This window comes from Panthera onca, chromosome C2 (assembly GCF_046562875.1).
Source record: "Panthera onca isolate mPanOnc1 chromosome C2, mPanOnc1 haplotype 2, whole genome shotgun sequence".
In the NCBI taxonomy this organism is placed as follows: domain Eukaryota; kingdom Metazoa; phylum Chordata; class Mammalia; order Carnivora; family Felidae; genus Panthera; species Panthera onca.
Window position 1 is genome coordinate 138,309,942 of NC_138347.1, and position 23,941 is coordinate 138,333,882.

At 38.6% G+C, this 23,941-nt stretch overlaps 1 protein-coding gene across 4 annotated transcripts in view; it reads right to left on the reverse strand.

The window, feature by feature from the left end:
* Nucleotides 1-23,941, reverse strand: part of ZNF385D (zinc finger protein 385D) — an 889,595-nt gene that overhangs the window by 220,834 nt on the left and 644,820 nt on the right. For all 4 annotated transcript variants that reach the window (XM_060638563.3, XM_060638562.3, XM_060638564.3 and 1 more), the window contains one exon: nt 1,955-2,094. In XM_060638563.3, coding sequence (XP_060494546.1) covers nt 1,955-2,094 — 140 coding nt within the window. The remainder of the gene's footprint in view (nt 1-1,954; nt 2,095-23,941) is intronic.

Sequence of the window (23,941 nt, forward strand, 5' to 3'; positions counted from 1 at the left end):
ACAGGATGCCAAGTGGTCTCAGAGGCCAGGTAAAGCACCTTGATGGATCATCTCCGGGTATCTGGGAAGCAAGACTATGCCAGGAAGCCACTTAACAGAGGAACAGAGAAAGGGAACCCAGGGGACTTCTGTGTGGTCACTTAAAAAACCAGAGCATTTGATGCTGAGCAATTTTTTTCTCTAGTATTCTTGAAACGCCTTGGATTAGAAACCTCTACTTTGGAAACATGATCTTTATGCAGTTCCGTTTATGCTCCATCAATTTCAAAGTAAGATTTCCATGGAAAATCCCTCACCCCTAAAAGAACAAAGTGATCATGCTGATTGTCCCCTGCCCTTTAGCAAGGACTAGCATATAACTATACCTTCTCACTGGCATGACCAAAGTCCCCCCGATGAAGTATTATTAAAGAAAACAAGACCCACTTGTGTCTTTTGAAAGAGAATGATCTAATTGTGGGAAAGTTTTTAAAATTTCATCATGGGAACAAGATGTTACAACAAGAAATCTGTATTATTTAGGTCACTGGGCATTCAGTGACCTCCCATCTTAATCCTCTTTGCTTTGGTTGTGTTGACACATCCTGTCATTGTCATTGATAAGCTCAAACCTGCATTATGACAAACTGCTGAAATCTGAATCAGATGACATTAGGGGGAAAAAAAAAAGTCACTTTCTGGTTTCTAACCTTTTCAACCCTTATTTCTATTTTCATCATCACAATACTCTCTCACGGCTTGTACAAAAAGAGATGATGATGAATATGAGAAATCTGTCAACTTATAAAGACATGCTAAGAGTGAAAATAGAAGCAAGTAAGTCATTGAGTTTGTTGAGAAGGCCACTGACAAAGTCCAAAACACAAAGCAATTTAAGAAAGTCTTAACTGAGCAACTGTGACAAGGCAGGAAAGAAAAAGCACACACACAAAAACCAAAAAACTCCCACTACCAGAACACTGAGTTGTTTTAAGGAGGAAAAAAGTGCTCTTCAAATGGAATGTATCATTATTGTGATTATCAGGGTCCTCTTTATTCAATCAGAAAAGTGGCAACAGATTTGAAAATTAAAGTGCAGGATCCAGATAGAAGGGACATATTTATGTTTTCAGACATCTACTTGAATTATAATGTTCTCTATAACAAATTCATTAGGTTTTCATTTAGATAAATGCCAACAAAATAATGGAATTGTCAGTGTTACCCAGAAAGACACTAAAGGGGAGACATGAACTCAAGACCAATGCAATCAGATTAAACCTCTTTTTTTTAATATTTTTTAAAACATTTATTCATCTTTGAGAGACAGAGAGTGCGTGAGTGGGGGAGGAGCAGAGAGAGAGAGGGAGACACAGAATCTGAAGCAGGCTCCAGGCTCTGAGCAGTCAGCACAGAGCCCGATGAGGGACCCGAACTCACCGGCTGCAAGATCATGACCTGAGCCAAAGTCGGACGCTTAACCAACTGAGCCACCCAGGCACCCCAGATCAAACCTCTTTTAATTTTCCCTTGAAGGAGCCTGGTTCTGGAGACCTTATGTAACCAGGCAGCCAGCTACTTAGTGGCTTTCATATAATTCACTTTATCTGTTGTTGATACAGTAAGACAACAGTAGTGACTGACTCACCCCTGGCAAATCAAGACTAATCTTATGGCTATCGGGTCAACTTCTCCCCTTTCCGTTCTGCACCGAAGTTACAACCTTGTGGCCAAATGAATTTATTGTTCATAACAAATCCCAAAGGCTCAGCTATAAAAAGGAACCCCATAGCCTCCAATATTGTATTGAAACGACGCTGCAGCAAACTCTCCTTTGAGAAGTAACACAATAATGTATATGAGCATTCGCTCAAAAAATAAAATAACCCTCTCAAAAAAGAAAACCAACGACAACAAAAAACGCACCCCAGGCACTTACCACGGTGACGTATGCAAATTTGACCTTGAGACTTACCGCATTAAAATTGGGGAAGAGGTTGACCGCAGCAGTGTCCAGAGGAAAAGGAAGAAAGGGTTTGATATCCAGCGAAGGTTGCAGAGGAGGGGCTGGTGGACGGACCAGGGCTGGGAGAGCAGGGCTCTGGCATGTACCACCTGCAGAGAGGAGAGCAAAGGGAGCCATCAGGGACATGATGCACGTTAAAAAAAACAACAAAAAACAAAAAAACGTTGAGGCGTCCTTTGAGCCCAAAAGGACAGCTTTGTGGGTTACTGGAGAAAAACAGGCCATGGAGTGTAGTGACCTCAACTGGAAACCGGCCAATGAGCAGATCTGCCATTAGGCGGAGGGAGCCAGCTGAACTTCTCCCTTCCCCTCCTCAGATATAACTACGTGGTTGTGTAGGTAACAGTTACCCTTTCAAACATTTCATGCTCCCCAATCTATCCTTCCTTTCCTGCCTAAAGCTCTGGGTTGGATCAGCAACAAACCCTTCACTGAAACCCCTTGATTCAGAAGGAACACCCTCCACTGCAATGCCCTCCCTCTTTGAAAACTAACTTCTGCTCAGAATATGCATCAATTCTAAGCGATTATTTTACAGAACTGCTCTTTTCCAGCATGTCCAAAACTCTGGCAGCAAGATAACATGAACTTGGCATGGAAAAGAAACTTAACCACAAAGACAGGCAGCCATACCTTACTGCCCTGGCAACTGGAAGATTAAAACAAGTGAACCCAGCTACAAACCAAGCAGTCCCTGAACTGTTGAGCACCCCGCAGCTTTGAGCATTCCAGGACTACCTGCCTCCTTCCAGTCGTGAGTAGGTGGAATTTAGAAGGCCACCAACGAGCAAGCAGTGGGAATATCATGCCAACAAAGACACGCTTTGCATACTAGTAGGCAACCAGCTGTTTGCAAAGGAGCACCTTCACCCCTCTCCCCCACTCCCCGTTAGAGGACTCCGTGCACTCAGAAGCTGGAAGGAAAGAAGCACATCCCAGTGTTCAGTCTCCCATATTTTGGTAACATTCCAAAACATCAATTTGCTGTTAATTAAAGGCTGTTTGAATCCTAGGAAACCGTTAAAATATGCCAGCATTCTTCTAATCTGAGAGGCAAGCAACAGACTGTAAAAACCTGCTGGTGAAAATCCAAGAAGCATTAGGAAAACAAAATACAGTGTGAGTTTTCCTTTCTCACGGAAAAGAACTCTAAGAGACAGATGAGACAGGAGAGGCCCATGTCTGCACCACTTTCTTGCCTGCCATTTTGTTTTCAAAACAAAGTAGAGTGAGACCCATAGGAATAACCTTTAAAAATCTCACAATCGGGGTGCCTGAGTGGCTCAGTCCATTAAGCCCCAACTTCAGCTCAGGTCATGATCGATCTCACAGTTCGTGAGTTCAAGCCCCACATCGGGCTCTGTGCTGACAGCTCAGAGCCTTGAGCCTGCTTCGGATTCTGTGTCTCCCTCTCTCTCCGCCCCACCCTGCTCATCCTCTGTCTCTCTCTCTGTCTCAAACATAAATAAACATAAAATAGAAAAAAAAATTTTTTTTTTAATCTCACAATCAACTCTCTGGTCAGCTGGACACCGAGCATCATCCTGTCCTCAATCAGTTACCTGAACACAAGGTAAACATTCTAAAAATGATTCCCTGATGGCAAATCTAACCCTACTAGACCAGTGGATGACTTAATAACAAGGCGGGTGACTTAATACCTACAACAGAAGCCATCAGCACAAGATTTAATTAACCATACCAAAAAACCATTAACTCTCCTGTTTCCAGGTATAAAACCAGCTGGAGCCAAATTAACAAAACCAGTATTTTTCCCACTCTTTTTCACTTCCCTCTTAAAATATTGCTTAACAACAGCAAGGCCAAACACAGCAAGTTTGAATCAGCAAACCAATTAAAATAAAAAGTAGTACAAGCCAGAAAATAGAGGGCAGATGTTGAAACAAACACAGATAAAAGCAAAAAAAATAACAAGTCTACAGTCACCAAAGCACAACATAAACTTGTTTTCTTGTCCACCTGTTAGTATTCTGAGTGCGGGTGTCTAAACTTTCTTAGAGCACCCATAAAACTTTGGTGATAGGTCTGTCTTGAGTGTAGTATTGCTAAGAATTTCTCTTTCGATAAAAAGTTAAAGAACCAAAATAAATTTTTGGTCAGCACCTCTTCAGAAAACTCAACGTAAAATATGCCTTGGTGAATATCAGTGACATGGTTTAACAAGTCCACAAATAGTAGTGAGCTTTAATAAATAACTTCATGTGATTTTTATCTGAGTGACACATCATGCTTTGCAAAAGGTATTCATCTACATCCATCACCGTGCTTGAGCTTAAAAATATCAGAAATTAGGTAAGGACTAACATAATATAATTAGGGAAAAAAAATAAGTTGGAAAACTCCTTAGCTGTTAATGTAGCTTCCATCAAAACATTCCATTCTTATAATTACAAGAATGCAATTCAGCAGGAACATATTTTGTAATTATTTCATTATAAGTCCCCCTCTAGTTCAGGATATCCAAAAAGGTTAAAGAGACAGTTGAAGCTTATTTATTTTATCCAGCACAGTAAGAGGCACATAGTTGGTTGATTGCTTGGTAAAGTTAATTCCTACCTCTCTTCCCCCAAGATGCGTATTTCATTTACGCTTAAGAGAGAGGAAGGATTCAAGACCTTCTCTTAATGTTGCCACTGGGTTTTCCTTAGTAGGGGATACAAAATATCAAGGAAGAGTCATAACATGTAGGGAACCTAGGCAAACGATTTAAGTCCATCTCCTCCTATCTGTTTTAATAAACCAAGAGGACTGTTGGAAAGCAGAGGGCATGTGACTGCATACTTGTGGCTATTGGCTATGCAAACACAGGTGTAGTGGATGCTGTGGTGTGCCTCCACACCCCCTTCCCCAGCTCCTGGGAGAGCTGGGAGCGCTGGGAGCTGAGGACTCACACCTGAGATTCTTGGGTGCTGCCTCACCCAAGCTCAAACTCCTCCAGAGTGCAAGGATTGATTAAAACAGGTGTCAGGCCTTCTCCCTTTTGCCTCAAGGCAAGACAACTTTGAAGTTCTGATTTCAGTTCCAGACCTCCTCATACCATCTAGGATAGAAGGAGGCCTCTGTTGTGACTGCATCACAGTTCAACTTTTCCCACTGCCCAATCCTGCATGCCTCATTGCTCACAGAAGATGTTCCCCAATAAAGTCTCCGAGTCCACTTCCAGAAGAACTTGGACAGCAGGGCATAACTATTTGTGAGTCTAAGTGAAATGTAGACTTGCTTTATTCTAAAATAGATTCGTGCTTCTAAATCTATAGTGTTGATATTGAGGAACAAAATTGAAGATACCTCTTAAAAATGATCTGTGACTAACATTTTTTTTTAATGTTTATTTATTTTTGAGACAGAGAGAGACAGAGCATGAATGGGGGAGGGGCAGAGAGAGAGGGAGACACAGAATCTGAAGCAGGCTCCAGGCTCCGAGCTATCAGCACAGAGCCCGATGCAGGGCTCTAACTCATGGACGGTGAGATCATGACCCAAGCCGAGGTCAGATGCTTAACCGACTGAGCCACCCAGGCACCCCTGTGACTAACATTTCTACTTTTAAAATTTGGCTAAGTCCTGAAATATGTCCTTGCACCAATCTGTACAGGCTCAGCAGCAAGAATATTATTTGCAATATCGCAAAATCAAAATCAGCAAATAAAATGTATTTCATTTGTAAAGCAGATTAAAATATTCTCCTTGAGAAGATAGCGATTTCATGTCTTCATTTTTTTTAATAGAAACTATTGCATTTAGGATACAAATATACGTTTATTATTATTTTCCTTATTATGAAATTGTCTTAACAATAATAAGCATTAAAATACCTAATGAATTTGTAGGCATTTCTATACGTTAAAAAGACTAGCTTCGTGGGGCCCCTGGATGGCCCAGTTGGTTAAGTGTCTGACTCTTGGTTTTGGCTCAGGTCATGATTTCAAGGTTCATGGGTTCGAGCCCAATGCTGAAAAATCCATTTGGGATTTTTCTCTCTCCCTCTCTCTCTCTGCCCCTCCCTCTCGCTCTTGAGTGTGCTCTCTCCCTCCATCTCAAAATAAATACATATACTTAAAAAAAAAAAAAAAAGAGTAGCTTTGTTGTTACTGTTTACCAACAGTGTCACTTCATTCCTTGGAATGTCACACTTCTGGAAATATTGGTACTCTTAATTTGAGGAAAGCATTTTGAAACCTCCATGAGTAGAGACTGAAAAAATGTTAAGTTCATGCCTTTTTTATTTGAAACTCTGTGTATATATGTCTAGTAACATATATATCAAAGCCTAGGAAATTTTAACGTACACAGGCTTAACAAATTAAACTGAACAAATTATTCTGAATTCAGAGCAGTTAATCTCTCTATATACCAAATTTCTAATATACCATTAAAGTCAAAAAATTAAAAAAAATCATTGAGTATCAAATGTTAGACATTAAAGTATTAAGTAAATAAGATAATCATTAAAGCTCACAAAATTTCCTCTGTGCCTTTTGTATATTTATTTCTGTTAGTTTATATTTAGAATTTAGAATTGAACTATAGAGCAAACACTAAATATCACTTTGGTCTATTCACAAGACAGTTGTATATTTACAAAAGTACAAACTTGTGAATTTGAAAAAATACTAAAGTAACCTATTTGTTTTTTTTTTTTTAACATTTATTTATTTTTGAGACAGAGAGAGACAGAGCATGAACGGGGGAGGGGCAGAGAGAGAGGGAGACACAGAATCCGAAGCAGGCTCCAGGCTCTGAGCCATCAGCCCAGAGCCTGACGTGGGGCTCGAAGTCAAAGACCGCGAGATCGTGACCTGAGCCAAAGTCAGACGCTCAACCGACTGAGCCACCCAGGCGCCCCGACCTATTTGTTAATAGAGTATTTTTTAACTGAAATGTTTGAGTTCTTTTATTTTTTTTAATTTAATTTTTTATTTTTTAAAATTTACACCCAAATTAGTTAGCATATAGTGCTACAATGATTTCAGGAGTAGATTCTTAGTGCTCCTTGCCCATTTAGCCCATCGCCCCTCCCACAACCCCTCCAGTAACCCTCAGTTTGTTCTCCATATTTATGAGTCTCTTCTGTTATGCCCCTCCCTGTTTTTATATTATTTTTGTTTCGCTTCCCTTATGTTCATCTGTTTTGTCTCTTAAAGTCCTCATATGACTGAAGTCATATGATATTTGTCTTTCTCTGATTAATTTCACTTAGCATAATACCCTCTAGTTCCATCCATGTAGTTGCAAATGGCAAGATTTCATTCTTTTTGATTGCCGAGTCATACTCCATTTTATAATTATACCCCATCTTCTTTATCCATTCATTCATCGATGGGCATTTGGACTCTTTCCATACTGTGGCTGTTGTTGATAGTGCTGCTATAAACATGGGGGTGCATGTGTCCCTTAGAAACAGCACACCTGTATCCTGTGGATAAATGCCTAGTAGTGCAATTGCTGGGTTGTAGGGTAGTTCTATTTTTAGTTTTTTGAGGAACCTCCATACTGGTTTCCAGAGTGGCCACATCAGTTTGCATTCCCAATCAGAGTATTTTTAATAAAGATTATGTGGCAGAGTAATACATGTGCACCTCAAATGTTTGCATTTTTGAAAATCAAATGAAAATATAAATTTGGAAATGTCTGTTTTAATAATTCATACAGAAACAGAGGAATTCTAAGACACTGGTTGCTACTTGAAGCTTATCATATTAGAGACAACATATATACCTTGCCTAGCACAATGCCTGCCCGATATTGGTGCTCACTGGGTGAGGCATATATGTTTTAATGAACCTAATAAATTGCAAAGGAACTTTCCAAGTTCCTGAAGACACAAACCGGGGTCTCTGAAAGCAGTCAATCAAGACAATTTTAAAAGCATGTTCCTATCCTTCACTTTGTTTATTTTGATCCCTGCAGAAAGAAAGTCTTCACAAGAGGATACTTTGTCAATCAATATTCTGAAATGCTCCATCAGAGTGCTCAGTGTTCTTTCTGTAATATAAGACTTTAACCTTGAACTTCTGCATTTAATCCATTCAGGGTTTATCAATCACAGATGTTCTGCCTGACAGCTTAACCTACTAGTTAATCTTTCATTTCTCCAAATGATAAAACCAAAGTTCAAAATAATCAAGGGCTGATGCTATTAAATATTCAAAATAGTGTATGCTTCAGAACTGATTTCCTGATAGGATAAATAATTTCTATAGTATCTATTTCCTTATTTCCTTATATATATGTGTATATATACACACACACGTGTATATACAAATTTAATTATATACTTTTATTTATTAAATATATGCATATTAATTTTTGTATTAAATAATTATATGTATGTGTATATATATATACACACTTAACTATAGTATATGTGTATATATATGTATATGTATGTGTGTGTGTGTGTGTGTGTATATATATATATATATTTCAATAGTGACCTATGATTAAACTACTAAACCACTCAGAATGTTCATACCTAACAGGGAAACATCAAGAGCATTTTATATGATACCAAGTCCTAAGTAGTTACTTGTGAAGCAACTACTTTCATACACATGAAACACTATTCCATCCATCGCAGGAGGGAATGGAAAGGTGCACTAGGAATTCTGGGGTCTATGTGACCTATGTGACCGTAGGCAAGAAATTTACATCTGATCCCAAGAACATGAACTGGAACACAAATGATGGATTGTGGCATAAAGGTAAAATTTGATTTGACACAAAACACTGGCCATGGAGTGCTGTGGTTAGTGAAATCTGCCAGCCAGGTGGGCGGGAGTGAGCAACGGTAGAGAATATAATAGCTACATTTTATAAACCTATTGAGTAATTGCATGGAGTAGCTCGGCTCTCCGTTAATTCCTTTAAAATGCCCAACAACAAACTGATGTTTACCAGACGGGAGGTGGGTGAGGGGAATGGGTTAAACAGGTGACGGGGATTAAGGAAGCACTTGTGATGAGCACCAGGTGTTGAATGAAGTGTTGAATCACTAAATTGTACACCTGAAACTAGCATTACACTGTACGTTAACTGGAATTTAAATAAAAACTTAAAAAAATAACAATATAAAAAAAAGAATAAAATGCACAACAATTCTTCTATGTATCTATTACAATACTCAATTTACAAACTCAAAAGCCAAAGCTCCAGGAAGCAAAGTATCTTACCTAAAGTCACACGGGTAAGAAATGGAATTTGTTGTGAGTAGTAGGGACCTGAACAATTTTCAAAGCACTGATGCAAACAGCTTTTAAGTTAAAACAACCACAAAAACAAACAAAATAACAACAACAACAACAACAAAAACACTCTACAAAGTCAGTTTTGCCATATAAGGCAAGCCAGCTCCTTAGCAACTGGACGTAATGCATTAAAATGAGAAATCTTGAATTTTTTATTGCTACTCAAAAAAAAAAAAAATCAAGCCTTTGATTTACATTCCTTGTAAAGGCTATGATAAGGGAATATTCAGTATTTATCACAGATATTTATCTACCATGGGAACATCCTGGCACTGCCCTGTATTTGAGAAAGAATCCAGAAGGCCATGCATATCATATCAAATATGTTTCAAAAGCCCTCAAGTTTGCATTCTTTAACATCTACTTGCCAAATCAGAAAAATAAATATGTGTTTGTTGTATTCCTTTGTGTTACTGCCTCTCAAATACTCAAGCTTGTTGGCTGGGTAATACAATGTTGTGATGATTTTTCAACTTTCTGGCTAGAAAACTGTATGTTTACTATGTTTCCTTACACAGTGATCCCAACTCCCACTCAGTTTTGATCTTTGTTTAAATATGGTTCCCAAGTGAATGATAAAACTAGAAACTTATTTTGAAATAAAATATGAATTTAGTGTGATTTGGTCACCATTGTTCTTTTATTGCCTTCATTTCGTCCGTTTACATTGTTGATTTACCTACTAGGTTTGGGAAAGTTGACCCAGCACTTTCTCCCTCAGGATGAAGGTCCTCATTGGCCTAAAGTGACTTGTCCTTGGCAGGTCAATTCAAATGTTAAAAGCAAGTTCGGATCCACAAGGCAAGTGGCAGCACTAAGCCACACAGGATGGTGGCTCTCAGCTCACATCCTGTTCTTGATTGACCACAGAGGGGAATGAGGTGAGAATGGGGGTATGAGTCAGGGCAACTGGAGCATCACTCTGGAAACACTGATTCAGAAACATTAGCCCAAGTCAGTGGTCAGAACTCCATCTTTAACCATGACAGAAAACACATGTGAGCAAGCTGTATTTTCCCTTTATCAAATTCTTCATTTACTCATCTTAAGTGTGGTATTTAAGTATCCCAGTAAGTCACCTCAAAACTCGTTTTGGAAGGAACCTACAAAGGACTAGCTAACATTGTTTTCTCTGTCACTGTCAGTGAACACCATGACCAAAATTTAAAAAAAAAAAAAAAAAAAAAAAAGACAAAGTTATTATCTCATTGCCAATATCATGAGTCAAGTCTTCACTAGAAGAAAAGTTGAATCTCACATTTATTTAACTAACTTTCATGACAATTTCTGGTGCCTGGGAAACACTAGAGAAGATTTTGTTAGGAATGCCAGAGTTAGGAGATTTAGACTTTTAACCCTGTATTTCAGCCCCTCTGTCAAAGGGTGCATAACTCAGGACAAGTACCTCCTCCCAAGAAGTCAAAAGATTTTGCCTGAAAAATTCCTCTCAATTCAGTACCAATTCCTCACAAGGAATTTCCCAACATTTAATTTCACAAAATAAATTATAAGTAATAATAAAGATGCTCTGGTACCAAGCTGTCCAACTTGGTAGTCATTAGGGTGTATGGCTATGTTATGTTTTTATTTTTAAAATATTTATTTTGAGAGAGAGAGAGAGAGAGAGAGGAAAAAAGCATGCAAGTGGGGAGAAGGGCAGAGAGACAAAAAGAGAGAGAGAGAAAGAGAGAGAGAGAGAGAGAGAGAGAGAGAGAGAATCCTAAGCAGGATCCATGCTCAGCACTGAGCCAGATGTGGGGCTTGATCCTTTGACTTAGATCATGACCTGAGCTGAAATCAAGAATCAGACGCTCAACTGACTGAGCCACCCAGTGCTCCCTGTGTGGCTACTTTAAATTAAAAATTAGTAAAATTAAAAATTCAGTTTTCTCAGTCACACTAGCCACATCTAAACGCTCAAAAGTCACATGAGGATAGAGACTACCATGTTGTATATGGCAATTAGAAAGTATTTCTTTTATCACAGAAGGTTCTATTGGCATTGCAGCTACAGTGAAATGCCGACATTTTTGAGTGATGAGTAATTTACAGATAAGTTGCCTGGTATAGTCTGTTTCAGAATGCATTGCTGATAAGAGAGAAAGTCTTGCTTTGTCCTCATTTCTTCTCCTTCTGCAATTAGGGAGAACTTTCCAAGAGCCAAATGTGGGCACTGTCAGAAGGCAGACACTGTTGCAATCATACCAGAAAGGATTACTTGTCCACTCCTGGAGAAGACAACAGCCAATATGAATCTTCATGTGTGATCAATGATGATAGTACTCAAAGGGAAACCTAATTTAAAAAAATGTTTAATGCTGAAATCAATAGTAATGAATAATGAGTGCTTTGGATAAAAATGATACCACATCTTCAAACCGAGGATGCAAAAAGGGTCAGTCCTGGGGCAAATGAATGTTTATTAATATCTGATAATCTTTGAGAGTGCTATCACAAAGCTTTTATTTCATGAAACAAAGTGTCTCACAATGCAGTTTCACTAATAGCCAAGTGCGGAAATCCAGCTAATGTAGGCAGCTAAACCTGCCTAGCTACATCTGTCTCTCAGGGTAATTTTGCTCATAATGTCTAGGCTTTAGTCATCTCACTCTAGAGAGGGAAAAAAAAATGATGCCGAAGTCTTGTTACTTGGCATTGCTTTTCCACGATCTGTGACTTTCAACTGGGACTTGCCTGCATGAAATTTGCTATGCCAATGGTGCTGGGCATGTGTTCCTCCAAAGCCTGATAAATATCTTCCCTCCTGTTTTTGTTTTTTCCCTTTGTTTTTGTTTTTTTCCCACATGACATAATTGTGTTACGTTTATATGTAACATGTCCCAGCTCTAGCCAATGTGCATAGGTAATCAATGTGGTATTAATGAAACATCTCCTGAGCTTAAACGGTTTAGTGTGTTCTCCCAGTACCATCAAAATGAGTTAAATAAGAGGTGCCGGGGTGGCTCAGTTGGTTAAGTGTGTGACTCTTGGTTTCGGCTCAGGTCATGAGCTCACAGTTTGTGAGTTCGAGTCCCACATCAGGCTCTGCATTGACAGCATGGAGGCTGCTTGGGATACTCTGTCTCCCTGTCTCTGCCCTTCCCCTGCTCTCCACGTGCCTGTGTGTGCATGCACTTCCTCTCTCTCTCTCTCTCTCTCTCTCTCTCAAAAATAAGTAAACATTTGAAAAAATGAGTTAAATAAGAATTGCACACCACCTTCATTTATCTTAAGTAGTGTTTTTACTATGCAAATGGTGAAGCTATTAAGTTGACTTGAGGAAATTTTTGCCATAATGAGCCTGAAGCAGAAGTGGAAAAGTAGCATTGGATAAGAGGGACTACTGCTTAGAAGCAGGTTTTAAGTGGATTTCACTCTGAGCAACCACTGGATTAGTCAGGAAATTAAGTCATGGACATGGAAAAGATTTCCTTAGGAAAGTGTAGAAGAGGCCGGGTCTAAGCCTGAGCCTCGACCATCTTTAGCCCATCGAGGAAGACGGAGTAGGACTGGCGAAATTGCTAGACAGAAGGGAGAGAACGCACCTGCCCAGAGGCAAACTCACCAGCAACTTCCTGGAAAAACTAGAACAGAAATGGGAACTAAACAGAGTTTATTGGTGTTTTTTGATAAAAGGTAAGGAACATTTTATCGTATGTTTTTAGTCCAATTAAACTTCCATTGTTGATTTTTTTCTTTAAAAAAACTAAATTCATGGTCCAAGCATAAAATGCTCTAATCTGTTTATAACCTAATTTCATTAGCATTTCTTCTCTACCTAAGTTGCTTAACCATGGATTTCATTTTTTAAGTGTGAATTTTTTCTATCTTTTAAACAACTCCCCTTTCCTCCATCAACCTAAAAGCAATTACATTTCAGCTCCTACACATGGGGCACTGTGCTGAGTACTCTACACAGTGTATCCCCTTTTGTCCTTTCATAGCCTTGTGAGTTAAAAAAAAAAAAGGAATAATGATGAGGCTAAGACAATTGCTCAAGGTCACAGCCTTAGTAACGTGTGAGGCCAAATTTTGACACCAAAAATTCTGTTCCCAGAGTCTAAGCCATTATAGCCACATTTTATTCAGATATTGCCATTTCTTTTGATGATGTACAACAGAGAAAAACAAATTCTATACACAAAAAACTGATTTCAATTAAACTTTGCCAAGGCAACTCAAATCAGTGTATCCTGAGAGGGACTCATTTGTAAGGCACTGGATTATTGAAGAAGCAATTTCAGTTTCGTGCTCCACTGGTGCTTATAATCCAGTATATTGCATATTATGCATATACTGAGTCTACCAGATACCATAATCCAATAGACTGAACGTTTGTGCCCACCATAAATTAGAAACCCAGCTCCCAACCTGATGATATTTAGAGGTGGACCTTTGGGCGGCGATTCGGTCCTGAGGGTGGAGCCCTCAAGAATGGCATTAGTATCTTTATGAAAGAGGCCCCAGAAAGATCCCCGCCCCTTCCAGGTGTGTGGGAGACGCCTTAGAATCAAAAAGTAGGCCTTGTCAGATACTGAATCCATCTGAGCTTTGATCTTGGACTTCCCGGCTTCCGGAACTGTGAGGAATAAACGTCTGTTGATTATAAGCCACCCAGTCTGTTCTGTTACAGCCATCTGAATGAACCAACCAGATACATTTACCCAAAGATATCCCACTTTTTCTGTTTGAATTAACCTGTTATGGGTTTAGTTCTCCTTTTCACACTATCTACACAGTCCAGAAGAGCAAAGACGAAGTTAGATTTACATCCCTCCTAATTAATTCTATTGAACCTAAGAGTAATATCTCCTAGAGCATTCACTTGATTGTGAATGTTTTCATTCAACGTTTCACTGTGATCCCCACCCCCCACACACATTTCAATTGAATTTTCTTTCATAATAGTCATGACGCAAAACTCCTAGGAAATGCAACTGGAGTTAGCATTGGGTAACATTTAGAAATAACCACGGAAGAGACTATGTCACTGTCACCATCACCTAATTAAATAAAATATATTAGAAACAGCGATGATCACATTTTGGCCGTCTTAAGGAGCCTACACTTAGCACACTCCATTCGTAGTATCCATTAGCTTCTAAGGTTTAGAACTGTGAGTTCTGGTTTCCATTGCTTTGGTGAACATTCTTACAAACTCTGTAATAGCAAAAAGAAATTCTTATTTCAGTTTCCTCAGGAACATTCCCTGTGGAGTTGACATGTGCTCTGTTTAGTCTCGGCCTCAATGGGATTGTTTCTTCTGGCAGGTTTTGCTTAAAACAAACCTAACTTTGTATTTTCTTTTAATTCTGAAACATTTAGTTCTTGGAAAAGATGTAAAATCAGTTACTAATGGAATTGTAGTAATTATGGTGTCCTGAAAATGCCTGGCTTTAAAATGGAAGAGAAAATAAAATACTTATCAGTGACTGCAAGTGGTAAGATACACATAGCCATTTTTTAAAAAAATTTTTATAAGAAGTCCTGTTATCTTGAGCATTTATTATATTCTAGGTTCTTTTTTCTATACATTGTTTTTGTAAACAGTGAATATATCCTTGTTCTCATTATACAGGTGAAGAAACAGAGGCTTAGTGGGATCCATTTACTGAAGATAAACCACCTCAAGTGGTACAGCCGAGAAGTATTAGAAACCAGAGATGTCTGATTCCAAAGCCCATATTCTTTGATTACAGTACACTGTTCTTCCTCTCAAAACCTACCACGTTGTGATTCTCACCAATCTGAAAAAGGTATATTGATGGAAACAGAAATTGCCTCTGAGTAAAGGACCTGTTTTCACATTCAAATAGCCAGGAAGGAGCAGAAACAGGATTTACAAATCCAGAAAAAACAAAACAAAACAAAACCCAGAAACTGCTTATAGCCTCAGGGAGGAGAAAGTCATCATACCAAGGTTATGGAGCCATCATCAAAATGCAACACATAATGAAAAGGGATCTCTGTATTGTGATACATAAAAGACATCATAAAAACACTGCAGTTAAATACGAGGACTAAAACAAAACTAAAATGAAGGGGAAACAACCAGTGGGAGCTGTTACTTCTGGGAGCCATGTTGGTAAAGATGATGGGCGTTAAAGGGTCAGTTTGAGAGGGTCTGCTGGAGTGGCCTTGAACTCAGAGAATACCAGGCACTGACCAAAAGTCCAAGAATGGAGACCAAAGTAAAGAGGAGAACACCACAGGTTTTTTCTGGCCGCCATGATCAACGTCTCACCTTCCTGTGAACTGCAGCCTAAAATACATAGTTACTCACTTGCCTTGAGGTACATACACATCTTGATTTATGCTACCAATACCTAGTGGTTTGAGTCAACTCAGACTCAAGCCAGAACCGACAGATGTAGGTATGGCATCAAAGAAATTGTCTCTGATTTTTCTTTGACCACGGATTTACTAGAAGCTCATCTTCTTACTAGAAGAATGAGAATTTGAATATCCAGATAGCATAGGCCTAAATGAATTTTGAAGAGAAATATTTAATTTAGCAATTAGGAAAAAATATACCAGTAATTTAATTGTACTCTGCTGGTTTGTGGTGGCCTACATACAGTCAATTATTCAATTTCAAACAATAATAAACATTAAAATAATAATAATAACCACTCTCAATTTTTCAGTGCTTTATATACAGGTAGGATTTTAATTTTCACAATCTGTTAATTCAATAATTTAATAATTGTATTAGTGAAACTGAGGCTGTATGAAATTAAGTACTTTGCAGCAGCTAATTCAGAGTAGGAAGACAAACAGAGATTGATTGATTTCAATATTCCTGCTCTTGGTAAAGATCATATTCTATCCATTGTCCCCATAAGCCAAGGATACAAATCCATGATACTGCTTTCTTTTCTAGTACTCAAGACATAGTTACCAATTAATCATGTATCTAGTAGGCCTCAGAATCCTTCCAGCACGACACGATGGTATCTCATCCACTTGGTCAAAGTTTGCTCCCCCCAACATAATACTCAAAATGACTTAAACACGATGACATTAGGGCATCCTAAACTCTACTATTATCAGTCAGGTTCAAAGATACATGGAAATGCTTTGCAAGCATGGGAAGATGGGTAGTGAAATCACACTCATGGGTGTCCTTATACCAAGCCATTTGGTGAACAGTTCAGCCCTCTCTGGGTTAGAATCTGGTGAGAGGGTTAAGAAGGGCCATTTGACTTTTCTGCCAAAGCTTGCCCAGGTTATGAGGACAACTGGAGATCTGTACCTGCTTCTCAGTAAGTAGGAGATTTCCAGGGTTTGGCTTTCTGCAACAGTGACTGTTGACATAGTTAAGATGTTCTGTTGAGACCCCCTCACATCTCAGATGTCACTGAACACCTTGGGAACATGCAGCTTCCTTATAGCTATTCTTCCTCGTTGATGTGTCTCAGAGAGTGGAAAGCCTGTGGATTGACATGATCAGTGTAAACCCAGAAAGATCTGTGGAAAATGAAAGAACTCCTGACTTTAAAAAGAAACTTGCAAAGGGGTTCTGATCACAGACACGAGAACTGGAGTGAGTCCTTTTAAATTCATGGGACTGTTTGCCTTAAATTGTAGAGATTATTTTGTGCTTTTGAAAGGACATTAATCCCAAAGGAAGAACAAAACAGAATGAGTCAAATTGCTTTGAGCAGGAATGCCTGCTGAGAGAGGAGAGAAATTCTGCAAGAAGCATCTCTTCTGAAATTGGCCCTGCATTTTCCTGAATGATTCTGATCTGTCCTGCATATCATTTTCAGAAGTCATTATGCCTTCCGAGTGCTAACTATCTGTCTCCCATGTTATCAATGTCATTACGACCTTTTCTTGCCTATTCATACCACTGAGTGGCTTCATCATATAACTAAGATAAGGAAAATACTTGTTTAATTTTTTCACATTCATATCGCTTATTTAACTCCTCCCTGCCCTTCAAGGTTTAGCTGAAATGTCACTTCTCCCTCCCCCTGTCCTTTTAGCACCCAAATCAATTTTCTCTTTTGCAAACTTCCACAGAGTATTTTAAGTGCTTATGAGAACAGGCTTTGTTATTTGAAACCTAAATCCGAAGTCCAAAGTTTTCATGTCCTAAGGAACTTCACAGCTATGTAGTTTCTTCTCCTACGAATTAAGGAAAATAACACCTAAATCACAAGATTTAAGGATTATGTGCAGAAATATTTAAGAGTAAATACTAAATTTATAGTAACTATTCTTATTGCCGTTTTATTATTATTTTATTTAAATGATAGGAAATAAATTGCTACACAGTATTTTGTGAAATTTGATTTTATTAAAGTTATTGTTTGATTCATTAATCATTATGTTGGGTCTTACTTTCTGTTTACTAGTAGAGTTATTCGGCTCTGGCTAAAAAGGTTTTCGAAGGGGGGTGTTGATGTCTGTGTTACGTTAATTTTTTTCCATGACACCTAATGAAGTGCTTTGAAAATCATGGGCATTGAAGTGTACTTGAGTGAATGCATAAGTAAGACACTGTTTCTCTGAAAACTAATCCAAAGAGAGTAAAGGGAAGTGGCAAACTGTATTTAATTTCATTACTACTATTTGGTTTATCCCTATGAAGAATGTGAAGTATTCGCTGATGCCTGTTATTGATGTATGAGCATTGTGGTGGTAGGCATAGGAAACAGTATTAAAAAGAGACAGAGAAATAAAAAGGGAAGGGAGGAAGGGAGGAAGGAAGCGGACAGGAGGTGTTAGGAAGAAGCAATACTCTAAGGAATCATATCCAAATCAGATACGCAGATGGCCCACTGGACCTAGACAGAAATGTTACTAAAACAACATAGAAACTACCCGAAAAGATGCCCTATATGGAAACACCAACTCTTTGAAGAGCTGACGGTAACCCACAGAAATATTTCTGTCTTTCAAATTGGAAAGTAAGTAATTAAAAGCATGACAGTATCTGACAAAGTATTGCATGAGACAGAGACAAGCCCTGTGTCTACAACAGCCGACTTAGAATCCAGCATGGAAACATTTACTATTATTTTCGGTCACTCTGATTCAAGTCTTCCCCTTCTTATCTGTGTTCTCAATTACTTCCCTGCTCAGTCACCTCTTCTCTCTTACTGCCCCTCACTTCTCTGTCCTCTCGGATCTATGTCCCGGCACGTTCATTCTCTCTCTCACAAACATTCATCAAATATTTATTGGTTGCCCACTGTTGTGAATGCCCTGGGTAAGTTTTAATAAAAGTAAATATGATCCCAAGCCCTTTAAATAAAGATAAAATGAAAGCAATAGCAAGAGAAAGAGCACATGCCTTTTTCCATCCCGATTCTCTTCAGCTTCCCCTTTGGAATACGAGTTTTCTCTTGTTTAATAAAATGGAATATTTTTCTGAACCATCAAGTAAAAACAGTACAATTGGTTAATATTACCATATATTAACAAAAGCAAACCAGCTTTTAACTGGATGTTGGTTGGCCTTACTTTGGTCTTCGCTCCATATTTTTATACAGGTTGAAACCTACTTTTTTTTTTTTTTTAATTTTTAGTAGCGAGCCATGTGTGATGTTTAACTAACAACATCAGACATGACTGACACTTTTATTTATTTATTTTTTTAACCAAAATGTCGCATGTTCCGGTATTCACATGCATTGGAATCAAGGCCACTTAATTTTATGAGTAGCTTTCTTGTCCATTTGCTACATTTTCCCCAACGATTCCAGGCAGACAGTTTCAGATGGCACATAGGCACTGGGGAAATCTTGATAATAATTGTTTATGGCAGTCTTGCTTGTAGCTGAAGAATCCAATTAGTCTAGCCAAAACTTTAGTTGGCTCTTTCTCTCAAATCCCCCTAGCCAAATCATGAGTGCTACACAATTCCTTTCTTTTCTATTCCTATACACCAGCTCATAATTTTCTATTTCTTATTCCCCATAGACAGCCATGCTGTATGGACAGCCTTTCTTTAATGGCCGCTGCTGCAAAACCAAGTAGATATTTTGGATCGTCTGCCGCCGTTTTATTTTTAATTTTGTCTTCCATTTTCGATTATCCTTGGCTACAGTTTCATTTAGCTAGTCTGGCTGGGCAGGGTCTCGACTGATTGATAAATTCCAACTCTGGATATGAGCATAGCAGAACTGCTTACAAAAAACTCAGAGTTTCCCATCACATTTCAGAGTATTATACTGTCACAAAATAGCTGAAGTCCTTCCCTGATAACATAAGAATATGGCAAGGTAATCTTCTTCAAAACATGTTATTTTTATTTTCAAAAAGTTGTATGTTCAGAGAACCTCTATGAATAGAGTCTATGAGTTACACCCTACATTTCTGGCACATGGGATCCAAATTTGATTGGCATGGAGCAAATTATATTATTCATTATGTTTCCGGAAAGGTAAAGGCTGTACAATTGGTAAATTAAAAGTGATTATTTCAGTAATGAGATATTTCAAATGAGCAGGTTTTAATCTGCTAAAGGAAATGGCAGGGCGTATCTCAAGAGGCAAGCTTAGGAAAGCTGGCTGTTCCTCAAAGACATCCATAATACCAAGAGCACAAATGTACATCACAGATAAAGCAGGGTAGAAGGGAAACCAAAAGGGACAGAACAAGAGCTCTGCATATATTTGCAACCCACACAAAAAACATGTGTTCTGGAAGACTCCAGACAAAGAATGATAAAAGAAATACAAAAAGTTGAAACAAAACAACCAAACAAAATTAGTGTCACAGATCAGAAAATACCACGACTAAGGATCAAACTGAACGGGACTAACGGAAAGAGAAAGCTGAGATTTTATTGACTGATTGAGTCACAAAATGGACAGAAATGAAACAAAAGCTTGTATGATTAAAATTGGGCACCTAGAGTATGTTGGAACAATTGGCTGGCCAACTAAAAATATGAGATGTCAGTGAAAACCTTCCCTACGCCACATGTTTGACATTAATGAGTCCAGCCTCAGAACGTAAGAATTAATCATATTAAAAACCTCATTGCTGGACTGATTTTGGAGAGAAAAGCATGTAAAGTAAGGCATGCAGGCCACATTTAGTGAACTTCAGAAACAGGTAAGGTCAGAAGAAACTCAAACACATAGAAGTCTTCACAAAATAAAAAGCAAAAATCTGGGCTATTGGAAGGTTCATTTGTTTGTTGTTTTGTTTTGTTTTTTTTTTAATATTGAAACCAGAAAGACTGGCTAAGTGTGTTCACAGTGTAATAACTCACAAAAGATGTACACACCCTAGTAAATATCCAAGGCAGAGAAAAAGACATGATCCAAGGGTAGGGAGATAGGGAAAGAGAAGGAATGGGGAAAAGCTAAAGGCATTGGCAATGTTTGCCTGAAGGTAAGAGACTCAGGGTGAGTCTCTTCGACTCTTTGAAAAGTAATATAGGAAGGGTGGTGAACAGATGTTCTCCATTTTCACTTAAGACAGAAAAAGCAGAGGATGGAAAGTGCAGAGGAAGGATAAAATCAGTTATTTTAGTTGCAACCATGTCTGGAGGAAATGCCACACACACTTTAAGGCCCTCTAGCAGGAATGACTGTCAAGGGTTAAAACTTTTTAGGAAAATAAGCTTCTAAATCTCATATGCAATTTTACAGGATTCATATGGGAAGATATGCAGGATAAGAACAAGTTAAAATAGGATGAGACTTAAGCAATCAAGTAATCTACTCCCTGAACAGGGGTAGGCAAACTTTTTTTTTTAATAACCAACTAATAAATATTTTAGGCTTTGAGGGCCCTATGGTCTGCAGCGTAATTCCTCCATTGTAATGTGGAGGCAGCCACAGACAACACGTAAACCAGTGGATGTGACTATGTTCCAATAAAATTTATTTACTAACACAGTCATCAAGCCAGATTTAGTTCTCTAGCACCAGCTGTAAGTCTGCTGATCATGGTCTAAAGCGGTGGTTCTCAGGCTTTGTAAGCATCAGAAATACCTGAAGGATTTGTTAAAATACTCACTGCTGAGGTGAAACTCTATGTAGAGTCTCTGACTGAGTCTTAAGTAAGGCCTGCTAAATTACATGTCTTACTAATTGACAGGCAATGCTGATGCTGTTGGTCCACAGACCACACACTGAGAATCCCGAGGCCGCAGAATGGAATTGATAAGCCCAAGGTCCGCGCAAGGGTATGTGTATCCGTGAGTGTTGAGCAGAATAACAAGATTTCCTGCTTTCCTGGTATACACACTGTGCATAATCCCCAGGCCTGTGCATTTGGTGGGTATTATTCCTGTGATTATGTTATTCTAAATGACGTGACCTCAAAATTGGGAGATTATTGGAGTGGGCCTGAGCTAATCACATATGCTCTTTAAAAGCAAAGAATGGGGCGCCTGGGTGGCTCAGTCAGTTAAGTGTCCGACTTCGGCTCAGGTCATGATCTCACGGTCCGTGGGTTCGAGCCCCACGTCGGGCTCTGTGCTGACAGCTCAGAGCCTGGAGCCTGTTTCGGATTCTGTGTCTCCCTGTCTCTCTGCCCCTCCCCTGTTCATGCTCTGTCTCTCTCTGTCTCAAAAATAAATAAACGTTTAAAAAATTTTTAAAAAGAAATAATAAAAGCAAAGAACATTCTCCTGCTGGCCACAGAAGCACCAAAACGATGCGACAACATTCTGTTGCCGACTTGCAGATAGAGACCATGTGGTTAAGGAGCTCAGAACAACCCCAAGAGCAAGGAAACAGAAATCTCAGTCCTACAACCATAGGAACTGAATCCCACCATCAAGAATGAGCTTTGAAGCAGATCCTTAGCTTTTCCCCAGAGTCTCCAGATTGGTCCAACCAACATCTTGATTTCAGCCTTATGATGCTCTGAGCAGGGAACACAGTCACACCAGTGCTGGACTTCTGCCAAGTGTGACCTAATAAATAACTCTTATTTTAAGCTTCCGAATTCCTGGTACATTTACTACACAGTAATAGAAATCTAACATTGTGTAAGGTGGATGTCCTCAACCTCCCCCATCGAACCAGTCACATTCGCACTGCCAGGCACCATAATCAACTCCAACAAACACCTTACATGCTCTGTGCCACCCTTTGTCCCCTTTAAGCACATACTCCCCAAAGCACCATATTTAGGAAGCATTTCTCTTTGAATTAAAACATTCTTCAACTGCTCAGTCTGGTCAGGGTCTAAAAGAAACGTAGCTAATAAATAGCTTATATGTTTGGCAAGCTTAGCCACACTAAACCGAAAAATATAATTTTTTTTTTTATCTTTCCAAGTACCTTTATGTTCTTTAGCATCTAATTTGAGACAACTCTGACTATTTCAATGACAGAACTGCTTTAAGAATCTTTAAAAAACCCCAAATGCATAAAAAGTTCAGAAATACCCTCAACAGTTAAGTATTATAAAATCACATTAATTTAAAAGCATTACATTTTCTGACATTTAAAAAGTCTCTGACATGGCATATCCATAGTTTGATTTTTCTAATGTTCTTATAAAGGTCATGTTTATGGTATAATAAGCACACATTTGCAAGGGTTATTAATCAGAGCAAAGCTAGGTTGCAAACAGATTTCCAAAGAATTTCCCATTTTTATTCTGAACATATTAGCTACTTAAGAAGGTCACATTTTTCAAGAGCCTACTTGGAAAAAAATTAACGATTAATTTTGTTCAAAGGGATGTCTTCATTTTAAATGAGGCAGGAGTGCAGCTTAGGAAAATAAATGACAGGAATGTATTCTGCTAGCTCAGCAAACTTGTATGGCAATTTGGAAAATTCTAATTTTTAAGCCAATGCTTTAGAGGAGGTACACTGCTGGTTTGCAAAGAAACTGATAAGGTCTATGAGCTTCATAAAGAATCCAGTGGGTATTGGCACTAGCCTTTTCTAATTTGTATGTGAAGGAAGGAACATACCCTATTAATGGTAAGAAATACTGCAAAATCCTGGTCCATACAGGTGTTAAACTTTATTTTCTCAAACAATTACCATCTCATTTTCTCTTAGCAAGAGAGATATTGGATTCCTTCTTGTTGAATATAAGAAAAGAACAGACTTCTTTTGTTTTAATATTCAAGAAATGTCAAGAAGAAGAGTATCCCTGAAGATATTTTGGCTACTAGCAATTTGGAAACATCGTTTGCCTTTGTGACAAGAATTCAACCTTAGCTACCCTTGAAATATAAGCACACTTTGAATATATTTGAGTTTAACAAAAGAAACAAACACACACTATGGCACAGTCTAACAGTTCATAAAAGACAGCAGATTTTTAAGCATTTGATTTTCAAATTTCGGTAAAACTCTTCAGTCTTTCCACAGGAGTTTCTCTAACCTTGTGTGTGATGAACTTTATAAACCAAACAGACAAGCTGGCACATGCAATTGTGCTCAAACAAGAGGCAGTACCACTCCAAAGAGCCGCTTCACCTGGTGGGTGTTTACACCAAACACCCGGCTAGATTTCAAGGGCTCCAAATAGCACAGCTCATAAAAAGACCAAGTACAAACCCATTAGAAATTGATGAAGTTAGTAATTGGCATTGCCAAATTACTAATGACATGAGATTTCTAGAAAACCTTTCTCGTATGGAACAACACATCTGCCTATCTTAATTTGGAAAATGAAGTGCTAGGAGTCCAAATGATCGGCCACCCTGAGGTTTTGGCCGAGGGACCGGT